The sequence below is a fragment of the Paralichthys olivaceus genome, chromosome 16 (genome assembly GCF_024713975.1).
Source record: "Paralichthys olivaceus isolate ysfri-2021 chromosome 16, ASM2471397v2, whole genome shotgun sequence".
NCBI lineage: Eukaryota > Metazoa > Chordata > Actinopteri > Pleuronectiformes > Paralichthyidae > Paralichthys > Paralichthys olivaceus.
This window is the reverse complement of record NC_091108.1, coordinates 5,320,345-5,332,296: the sequence shown is the minus strand read 5'-3', so window position 1 is coordinate 5,332,296 and position 11,952 is coordinate 5,320,345. Positions and strand designations below refer to the sequence as shown.

Below are 11,952 nucleotides of genomic sequence, written 5' to 3'. Positions count from 1 at the left end.
TCAGAAAGGTTTTGGTTTTTAGTGGTGTGATTGTGACAGCTTTGGCCACTCGGGGGCAGTGCAATGAACTGAAAACACTCTCATCACTTAGACTAAGTTGAGAAAGTGTTGAAGCTATGTTTTTGTCCACCTGGCAAAATAAAGTCCATTGGTCGTTGGTCCTTTTAGCTCTGTTGAGGTCTCCACCACAGTGAATCCTGAGGAGAGTGTAAAAAGCACAAACATTAGGGGAAATGCACGACATGTCCAGAGATGGAACAAAAAGAGAAACAAAACAAAAACTCAATAATGAGGAAAAACATGTAACAAGAACGGTTCCCAGAAATGCTCTGGGAAGCTTGGGGACAGGATGGAATTGATTTGAATAACCAGCAACATTATAGATACTTTTGCTAACCTAGCCTCACATAACCTTAATTGACTTAATATAACCTGACCTAACCTAACCAAACTTAACCTAACCTAAACTAAGATAATATCAACTAAGCTAAGCTAACCTAACCTAACCTACCCTAACCTAAACTAAGCTAAAATAAGACAGCATAACCTGACTTAACCTAACCTCACCTCACCTAAAATAGGCTAAGCTAAGGTAAAACCTCATCTAACCTAAGATTAGATAACCTAGCCTAACCCAACCTAAATCAGGCAGCCACTTCTCCTGACTCCAGCTATCAGACAATAGGCCTTGTTCATAAACTAAAGATTGACATGTCACAGCTGTCACATTGACATGTCACGTTAATGGTATAATAGTTAAATCCACCAGTGTAATGCTGAAATTATAGGGTTTCAGTTTTGTATAGTGTTTGTGTAAGAAACTGCTAAAAGACAGAACTAACAATGTGTTTGTTATGATATGATCTGATATAGTATAGACATTATTTTCATTGCATTATATGATTTATTCTGTATTCATAGTCAGAAAATCTTATCAGAGTGTCATATCAAGTCCATAAACTTGATCAATGTCTGAGGAAACATCTGGCTCTCCCACACAGGGTAAAATATGACGGGATCCCTCGGCTTCCTTCCTGTGTTTATGTCACGAGCTCACTGACAGTGATCTACAGCATTACATCGAAATCCTGTGGCAGGACGATGTGCTTCTCCTTGCCTCTGTTAGATCCCTTGATTCTTTTCTATCTGGTTATAGATAACATGCCTCAAAAAACTCAGATTATAGTAACCTGTCAAAATCGTTTATAATCCACATGGAATGTCAGCTGAGAGTGTGGGGGAGGGGGTTTACTTACAGACACAGTCACACACAGCTCCTTATAATAAGTGCTGGAGAACTTTAATTGAAAACCACCTTAATAGTCAATTAATCATTTTTTATCAGGTATTTGTATTTAACCTCAGCGTTGATTCAAAATCTACTGATGTGTCAACACAAAAAAAACACGCTAAACTTCACAATTAGATTCTGCAGCTTTCCCCATTCGTTTCTATAGGAATATGAACTCAACTCATTTTAAAAGTAAGGAATACACCTCCACCAGTACTACACTACCACTACTACTACCACTACAATTAATACTACTGCTACTACTACTACTACTACTACTACTACTACTACTACTACTAATAATAAAGTATAATTACATCTTAAATGATAAATTATTATAATAGTATTGTGTTTGCCAGAAATATTCTAATTACTCACTCTTACAGTGGAAAGCATGAGGGGGGTCCAGCAGCTCATTTCACAGCCTGGGGTTGAAATGAGGAAATACAGATAAATCAAACTAAACCTAAAGTGAGTAAAGCCCTCAGCCCCTATGCTCTTCTTTTCTATCACTTTCTGTTTGAATGCATTTTTAAAATGTAATGTAATGTCTTTAAAAAAATCATTTTAATGACATGTTCTTGTGTGACTTTTAAATCCATTCTCATCCTATTTCATTTTCGTTTTTAAATGTTTTTATTTGTATCTAAATTGTGAAGCACTTTGAGCTGCAGTTCTTGAATGAAAGGTGCGATACAGATAAAGTTTCTAATAATAATTATTGTTATTTTGAACAGAGGAAATGTGTGTTTAGTGTAAGTGGAGAAAACAGCTGATGGGAGTTGGATCCACCCCTGAGGAAGCTGACAGAAGGAGGAAGGGGAAGTTGACAGACAGACAGACAGGGGGGGTTTCTCCGCTGAGCAGATGTGCGTCCTCCGGAGAACAAGCTGGAGCTCAGAGGGAAGAACCAGCTGAGCTGAGCGCAGTTTTGTCTCAGTCCATCATGCCCACGTAAGAGACGGGGACAAAGTTTCCGGGACACACGCTGCACTGACCCGCTTGGTTTAACCACCGACAACATGGAGCACTGGAGGCAGTGCACGGTTTGGCTTATCGGCTGCAACGTGCTGCCCATGAACCACCGGGTGACCACGGACACGGCGCAGGTGTTCGACCTGGCGCAAACCCTGCGGGACGGGGTGCTGCTGTGCCAGCTGCTGAACAACCTGAGACCCCACACCATCAACCTGAAAGAGATCAACCTCAGGCCGCAGATGTCACAGGTGCAGTCCACCTGTCTGTATGTCCTCTATCTGGCTGTCCTCTATCCATTTCAGTCTGTCCCCTATCCCTTTCTGCCTGTCCTCTCTCCTCTATCATTTTCTGTCTCTCCTCTCTCCTTTTCTCTCTATCATTTTCCATCCGTCCTTTATCCTTTTCTGTCTGTCCTCTATCCTTTTCTTTCCTCTCTCCTTATCTATCTGTCCCTCTCCTTTTCTGTGCATCCTCTATCCTTTTCTGTCTGTCCCCTCTCCTTTTCTGTTGCAAAATATAGACTGTGCACAAAGATATATATGGAAACTAACTTGTGCAAGGGACTGGAGAAATGCTGTGACTCGGAGCCTATAAAATGTGCTTTGCATGAAGGTGAGGCAGTTTTATTTACAAAGCACATTTCACACAGATTCAATGTGCACGGGGACATAAACTACACAAAGACAAATTAAAAGAGATCCATTAAATTCAGAAAGCAGGGTTTAAAATGGTTTAAAGCTGAAATAAAATGAGATAAAAGAGGTAAATAGTGACTTGTGAATAAAAGAACTGCAATGAATGGAGCATTCCTACCACATGTCAACGTGTGTGATGAGGAAACGACAAGCACGTACTTATTGCACAGTTTCATGCAGAGGTGTGGGGGTAGTTTCATTTTCTGCACCTTTAGGTTATTCCATGATTCTCAAACAGACCAGTCAATTGTCAAGCTTTGCAGCCTAAGGCGAGTTTTTGATCAGGTTCCATCTGCCACACTCACCAAGTCCCATCAGCCTGGGAGCTGTCGTCTTTTCCTCTGGCTCCCTCTCAAACTGATAACTGTCACTGTAAACATTAAGGCCTCACAGTGACCTCTGTCAGACCCTGGCCACAAACAGACTTGCTGCGTACTGTTTCCCTGACTTTGTGAGGACGGCCCTGGAATAAGTGACAGAGCTCTATATTTCCTCCAGCCTGAGAAACCCACATGAGTGGAGTAAGGTTTGACTGAGCAACCTTTACTTATTGTTCCTCCCGCTGCCACTGGAGACGCCTGATAACATCCTGGCTTTGATCCGCCCATTAATTTGGGAACGCTGACTATTTGTGCAGCGGCTTGTGGTCGGCTCGCCACTGAGACTGAGGCCCAACAAGTGTAGTTATCCATAAGGAGACATTGTGAGTTCAACACACAGAGAAACTAGACACATTTTGATTGAAGATTTTGTATTTATCTTCTAACATAGATCACATCACGACAGGATACTTAATCTCAGTGTTTGAGTTAAAGTTAGGCTACATTATATAATATCTTAATGTGGTGAAAAGCATCTTCCCTGATACAAATGCAGCTGATGTTTGTTGCACTATATCTCATTATGGCAATAAACTCAACAAACGTGGTTACTCACTAATAGTTTTCATGCCTTTGTTAGTTTTCACTCCTCAACGTCTGTTTGTTGGTTGGTTTGAACAAGGTTACATAAAAAGTACTGGACAAATTATCACAAAACTCAGTGGAAGGATGCAGTTTGGGTCAGGGAAGAACACATTCAAATTTGGTGCAGATCTGGTTTAGGTTGTGGATTCAGGAATATTTGTATCACTTTCTTTAACGTTGCAAGAAAAAGGCGATTTTAAAACAGAATAATTCATGTATACTTAGAAAAAATTCTGGCATACTTAGGGGACTCATTTCTATTAGTGTGTGTAATTTGTTTCAGCTTAATTTAATATTTATTTTTTCAATTGAGTGCCATACTTGTAATATGTCATAGTGTAAGAACAAGACTTCCTGTGCAACATTGCAGTTGGTTATCTTTATTTTAAGAATGTTGCATTTGACCCTGTCTCAAAAAACATTGGATTCCAAGTAATCTGCAGCAGAGTTAAATCTAAATGTCAAAGAATGCATGACATGAGGCCACCACACAAAATAGCATTTACACAAGTAGAACTGATCATTTGCTGTTGGACTTCGTTGGGTTTGTTTTTGAAAGTTCAGGCACTTTCAAAAAGATAGAATCAGAGAAACTGTTTTTAGTTTTACACATCTATCCAAAAAGATATTTACTGTCGTGATAAATAAATGTCAGTTTCCGCTCCGCAGAGTTCTGTGCTCCGTCAGTGTGCGTCTACTTGTCTTTATCCTCTTGACAGAGAGTGAAAGCGAACACGGTGCATAAAATGCTGGACAATGGAAAGTCACAGCCTGCAGCTGTAGGCCATCTGACTATGGTTGAGAAAAGCATGTGTGCCAGATTTTAAATGGCCCTTTCATTGTGCCCTGCTGACCTACGATCCTAGAAGTACAATCAAGGGCATGAAGGTAATGGAGTGGAGGGTGAGGGTGCAGTGTACTGTGATGATGTGGTTAAAAGTACTATATTATCATAGTGTATGTTGGGCCTAAGAAAGGAAACACAGAGTCCACACAGTAAATGGCTTATGTATAAATCATGATTGAATGAGCACTTACATTCTTAGCTTTTCCTACATTATTAACTTTATGTTTTCAGAGAGAAATGAGTGAGATCCAAAGAGAAGTTTCCCCATCAGCAAATAAATGGTGCAGCAACAAATAATATAAAAACAAACAACATGCTCCATTTTACCCTCAAAGTAGACATGAAGACAAAAAGCTGCTCCAGAGCGTTGACTATATTCAGGGGTATGAGGCTGGTGGATTTGTGCCCTTCCTCCGCAGACAAACAGGGCCCCAGAGGGCGGTGGAGTAATTACAGGCGCCTCCACGATGGCCTGATAAAAAGTGGCCTATCTGTTCCTGAGAATCTATTTACATACTGTAAATTATCACATATTCAGCTTCTTGTTTAGTCATCACTTAATAATGTGCTCAAAAAGAGTTAATTATGCTGGTACTTGTTTTCTGCATGAATACTTTATAGCACTACATGTGTAAGTGATTTTTTTGTTTAATTAGCCAGAGCTTGACTCAAACATGAATTTATATATCAAATATATTTCAAATGTGTTCGTTTCAGCCCTTTATTACTCCCTGATGTATATCTATCAATTTATTTAATTAATGGATGAAGATATTTTAAAAATGTGCCCGTCCATCTTGAAGCGCACATTTAGAGTAATATGTTTTAACACAAACCTAACCCATAACCATAATGACATTGTCTGCACAACTTTTCCCACTCACCCTTTCAGTTTGCAGGATGTGTGTTCGCTTCGCTTCTTTCAAGACATCCTGACATTCTCAGAGGTTTATTTACATTAAAACAGAATCTAGTAGTTGTAGATTTTATTCCTGCAGGAGATATCTGAAATTTTAGTTGCAGCCCCAAAACAACAGATATGACTTGAGATGAATCTGTCGTCCTCAGGGTATTAATGAATTAGATTTAAAACAGAGCAATTTCTTACAGAAACAGTGTCACTGTACACTGGATTACTTTAAATTCTGCAAAGAAAAGTTGGTTGTAGATATCTAATTTGTAATATTTCAAAGATATGAGCATCTCATGCATACCTGGTTCAGGTGGATGTCAAACACATATACTTTTGGATAAATAATAATGCACATTATTGTCAGCAATATCCTTTACGTGATTCTAGAAAATGAAAAGTTACTGTAAGTGATAAGGGAAGCTAATAAAGTTTCTTTGGTTGCTCTGTGCAGTTCCTGTGCTTGAAGAACATCCGCACGTTCCTGATGTCGTGCTACGACGTGTTTGGGATGAAGAAATGCGACTTATTTGAACCCTTTGATCTCTTTGATGTTCGAGACTTCGGAAAGGTAACATTCACATCCATCGTTATGTTTTCCTGCCACCACACGAAGAATCAATCCTGCCTTTTCACATATGATGATATTCTCCAACAGTTCTCCTTTTAGCTGCCATCTTCTTTAGATGCAACAACTTGTGAAAGTCCATGAGCTTCTCAGAATCTATTCCATTTTAAGCTGTTTTCTAAGAAAATGTATTTGTTTTGAAGTAATCTACTGTTCATCTGTGGCATCAACTACAGTTGAGTGATAATAAGGCTTGTAGTGGCTGTGTTCCAAATTCAGATAACAGGTTTTTATCAGATGTATTGTTGAGAAAAACAGCTCACAATCTGAGAATGTTTCACACAAAAAACAAAATTGTTCCCCGGTTTACAAAGCAGCTTGTCATACATTGGAAGCTGCAACACTTCTCACAAGGCTAAAGAGAAAGCTTTATTTTTTCTACACAGTATTTCAAATTGTTGGTCCACAGCTGCATCAATCGAGAAGTGATGAATCAAAATTAAATTATGTAATGCTCTCTTGAGATTAATGTAAGCAGAAAACTCCCATGTGAAATCCAGACTAGGTAGAACATGTGTTTCTGTAAAAGTATCTTGCAAATCACACATTTAATGTCATAGTTGTGTAAAAAGTAAAAGTAAGTGCATGAAGCAAAGAAAAATTGTTGACAATAAGTAAGTTGTCGTCACTGCAGTCACTCAATTTGCTTATTTTAACTTCAACAGGGAATCGAAATGTTGCAATATAGAAAAACTGTGGTAGATCTGACATTCACACATTTATGTTCCTATATGATGAACTCTAAACCATGTGATATGGGGCGAGTCAGAGGTAAAGTGTGTTTGCCTCTTTTGGAAGCAAGGCGTGTGTGTGTGTGTGTGTGTACATTAGTTTAAAAGCATTCCATTTTCCTCCAAACATTGCCGAGCATCTTTCTCTCTGTGTGTGTGTGTGTGTGTGTGTGTGTGTGTGTGTGTGTGTCTGTCTGTCTGTCTGTCTGAAGGGGTCGGTCGACTCTGTTTTTTATTGCTGTGTTATTGTGAGTCCACAGTGTTATCAGGTCAGTGGTTTTGTAGTGCACTTCTCCTCGCTCCTCAGTGGACTCTCACTCGCAGCACAGCAGCCTGAATTAACCCAATGGACACTCACTCACATTTCCTTACTTCAGAGCATTTGGTGCTTACCTTTGCCTCGAAGCGTTCAGAGTCGTCAGATAATTTATAGGCGATCCATAGAGAAAGTATTACTAACCACTTCTAACCATAGATTGTTTATAAAGATGGTTCATAGCCAAAACTACTAGAGCAGATTTAATTTGTACTAAGATAATGAATATATTAATTCAGTAGATTTAAAATAACAAAGATAATAAAAGCCTTTCAAAAGGGTTTAATGTGAGTTATTTACCTCATGCAATATTTTACTTGATAAAGATTTGTTTCTATCCTTTTATGTCATCTCATGTAGTTTTTTCACATATGCCTGATTCTCAGGTGTTTTGAATAAAATCTCTTGGCAGTGCACAGAGATAAGAATATCAATCGTCTTTATTTAGGCATATTACACATTTGAACAATGGTTAAATCATTTCCTTGCAGGCAACGGAGAATGGAAAAAAGAGAGAACTATAAGGGGGTTGCATTCTGAGCTTTACGTGCAGTTCCCCACACAGACTATTTCCTTTCCATTCAGTGTGTTATGTTCTAAAGAAGCTTCCAGTTAATCTGCCCACTGATAATCCTGCAGAGGAGGTGGTGCCTGCAAATATGTACAGCACATCCAAGCAGGGCTCCATAATCTCAGTCGTGTTAAAGAGTTGTCCATCAAACAAACAAGCTTACGGTGGGGCAAGATTGCACTGCCATCATTTCTATTCCCACCCCCCACATCGTTAGTTAAAAATACGGCTGTTTGCAGGTTTAGTGATTGGACTGGATTGACTCCAGGAAGTGTTGTACGGCTGAACGAGAAATGCTCAATCTCTTCCTTATTTTCCAGAAAAACATCCAAAAGAGAACATCTCAAATCTCAGCCACGGTCTAATCCACTCGCACTGGGTTGTGCCAACTCGAGCCGTAGACTGAGCATTAGTCCGCTGAATATCTAATGAGAGCTCTCTAACCTACTTTCCTGCCGTGACTTACTACAGGCTTCACCTCGAGCAGCCACACTGACTCTATGCAGCTGCCTGGAGGTCTGAGAGATGAAATGTGTTTCTTCTCTTGACTTTCAATGATACTAAACAGTTTTAATTTTAACTTGTTCCAAATTCATTCGAACAGAAAAGTGCAGTTAACCCCCCCCCACCCTGCTAGATATACGATATTTAATAATGTGCAAACCATTTCTTGTCTCACATTCACATAAATCATCATGAAAAACAATATCATCAGAAAAACATATATTTTATATATTCTTCACACATTTAGTTTGAGACATTTCATTGTTGTGTCATTATTTTTTTGTATTGCTTTTTTTGGATTCTGCTTTGGTACTTTGGTAAAGTTCTTGTCTTATCTTTATCGTTATATTTTATCTTTCCAGTCTCTTTCTACTTATTTAGTTCAATGATATGCATCAAAACACCAAAGTGAAAACCTACTTGACGTTAAACTTGCTTCCCACTTTTTCGGGAAGACAGAGACAGAATGGTCGTCAGGAAAAGGTCACGCTATGGAAACCCTCAAACCTCTGCACGACTGGTGTGTCAGCATCTGTGGAGGTGTGTGTGTGTGTGTGTGTGTGTGTGTGTCTGTGTGTGTGTGTGTGAATAAGAGGACTTTATTTGTGCACGTCTTTTAGTACAAATGAGTCTGGAGACTGTTCCTTTATCAGATCTCGCAAAAGGACAGATTCCACAAACACTGAGGGTAATGCTGGAGCAAATACTGTTGCAGAAATAGTTAAATAATGGACATAAAGGGGGGTCCTTAGAAATCCTTCAAAAATAATTAGTTAATCAGTTAATTTGCTTATTTTATAATTTCTGGTATGAAGAAGTAAGTAACAGCACTGCAAGTAAGATTTGCATTCACCAGCAGTGTTGGGAAATACTGTTTTGACCGGGTGAGATAAAGCAGCCTGTTTGTTTGCACCTTTTCTCCTCTTCCTGTGTGAATGAGTTGCACTTGTTTGTGGCTGAACCCAGGTGTCTGGTGATGTGGTATGAAATATTTTTTGCCACATGATAGACCAGCTTCAAAACTACAAACGGCATCTGAATTATTGACTACTTACAGTACTCAAACTTCTGTCTTAAATGAAACAAAAAGAAAAAATCACACACGGCTGATTACTTACAACTTACTTACATTACAATGTGAGATGATCTAAGTAGTCAGCCGTGTGTGATTATTCCACAATGATACACCTGAAGGTCACAAGAGAATCAGTTGGTTTAGAAAAAAACTTTGATTTGCTGTAATTAAAAATAGATAACATACATTTGAATTATAAATAGAAAATGACAAATCTATAATTACCATTATCTATTAATTAATCTAGATTGAATTACTTTTCATTAGTTTAAAATTAAATTCTGCTACACATCACACCTGTCACATATTAATCGCAGATAGTTAAATCATGCAGCATATCATGAAGCATAGGATCTTCAAAAGAGCCTGAAGAACTCACAAATGCGCTGGAAACATTTCTTCAATTTACTAATAAAGTGTAAATCCTTGGAAGACGTGTTCAAAACGACTTCTCTCGCTTGACTTGTTTGATGATCTGACACAGCTGCAGCCACATGTGAAAAGCAAACTCGCCGTGGACCACAGTGAGTTTGCTAGCCCGTGGTTAGTGTGGCCTACTTACAAAATGCATTTTAAATCCCCTGAGCAACGTGAGCAAAAAAAGCAACAAATAAAAGCCAAGTTTTAACAAAAAGTTATAAATCAAATGTTCAAGTCTGTGACTCTGCAGAGACCAAACTGTCATTTTGTTGTGTGAAAAGTTAAATCTTATATAATCTCATTTTAACTCTGAACACACAGTAAGTTATCCTTCTGAAATACTATATCAAATAATAAAGATTTCTCCAAAACATCTTTTGGGTCCCCTCTCTGTGGATTATTCTTGGCTGCCACTAGTGACAGTGTTTCGATCCATAATCTATCAACTAAATTAGAAATTTTCAAAGATATAGAATAAGCTCTTTTTCAAGCTGTAGCATTGACTGGAGTCGACCAGTGACTGGAACCATATCAAACGTTTGCTTTAAGGAATTAAAATGAATAATAAAACAATATATTTTAGAAAAGAATAAAAAATGATTGACTCATCAATTGAAGTTGTTGATTTCATTTTCAGTATTGTCGGTGACACCACAATGCAACAGTTCAGTGTTTTCATGCTTGTAGTTGAGGTGTTACTAACTATTTGGACAGTGCTAACTGTAAGCTAAAGCACATGCTAAATATTCCCCAAGGTGTTACATGTGTTTTCTATGTGTTAGCTGGTTGCTAACTAATTGTTAATGTGTTGCTCCTATTGTTTTATTGGGGATTTCTTTAGTCTTTGGTTGCTGAATGGCTGCTAACGTCTCGGCACTTGCCTGCGCCGTTACCTCTTTAAAAAACAGTTTGTCACTGATGGGCAATGAATCCTGGGATATGTTGGGCCTGGAAGGATCCACCTGGTGAACCCTCTGTTTCTCAGGGATGAAAGGACAAGTTCTTGACGTGTGAAGGATCCTTTGAAATGGGACAGACTAGTCGAACTGAGACGCAGCTTCTGTCACTGACACAAACACGTGGTCAACATCTGTAGTCACACTAGCTAAAAACTGCAGTATTTGGTTTTTACCAACAGAAACAATATGTGTATTTATGTATAGAGCGATGAAGTGAGATCTGATCATTTAATTCCAGGTGTGAACTAATGTTTAGAGCTGAACATTTGTGTTTGGACCACTGACGATGGACGCTCTCTTTCTTTCTTTCACCAGGTAATGGACACGCTGTCTCAGCTCTCGTACACAACAGTTGCACAGCAAGCAGGATTCAAGTAAGTCGAAGTTTATTTGAGATCAGTGAATCTTAGTAAAGCTTCTATTTCTTGTTTTTATTTAAAGCTGCATTGGTGAATCTGTAAAATATTCCAAACTTTCTGACCGCTGCAGATATTTTAATATCTCCTACCCTTAGTCGCCCCGGTAGTTTCTCTGTAGAGTTTATTCAGTTTAACACTGAACCTGCTGTGCTGTCGTTTCCAGGCCCTTCCCGATGGAGGAGACCCTGAAAGACGAGGACATCTACAGTAATCTGGAAGACTTGATTGAGTACGTATGACGCTGCTCTCTGTGGGGCCATTACTGCTGCTGATAGTACATGATTATTTTGCTCAGAAGCAGAACGTCTCATCATCCATGCTCTCCTGGGGTCTGGACACCCACATGTGTTGGTTGAAGGCTCGGCTCCGTTTCTCTGGTACTGTCAGAGGAAATGAATGAGTAATTCTGCATGTTTTTACTGAATGCTTGCATCCCGCCCACATCAAGGTTCTGGATGGGCTGTTTGACAGCTCGCTCGAGAGTTAAGACGAATAATCATCAAATATGTACAGAACGGAAACACTGTTTGTTTTTCACGTCACATCAGATTTCCAAATCATGATTTATCTGAACTCTTCATTTTTGTAGTGTTTAATCTAATAAATGCACTGATTAGTAATTAATGAGGGGTAAATGAGTGTG

The 11,952-nt window shown here is 38.9% G+C and overlaps 1 protein-coding gene across 7 annotated transcripts in view; it reads left to right on the top strand.

Annotated features, from left to right (window-relative positions):
- Nucleotides 1-2,132: 2,132 nt before the first annotated feature.
- LOC109644001 (guanine nucleotide exchange factor VAV3-like) overlaps nucleotides 2,133-11,952 on the top strand; it is a 42,158-nt gene continuing 32,338 nt past the window's right edge. For all 7 annotated transcript variants that reach the window (XM_069511839.1, XM_069511838.1, XM_020109289.2 and 4 more), the window contains exons 1-4: nucleotides 2,133-2,517; nucleotides 6,141-6,257; nucleotides 11,206-11,264; nucleotides 11,473-11,538. In XM_069511839.1, coding sequence (XP_069367940.1) covers nucleotides 2,314-2,517; nucleotides 6,141-6,257; nucleotides 11,206-11,264; nucleotides 11,473-11,538 — 446 coding nt within the window. In that variant the 5' untranslated portion in view covers nucleotides 2,133-2,313. The remainder of the gene's footprint in view (nucleotides 2,518-6,140; nucleotides 6,258-11,205; nucleotides 11,265-11,472; nucleotides 11,539-11,952) is intronic.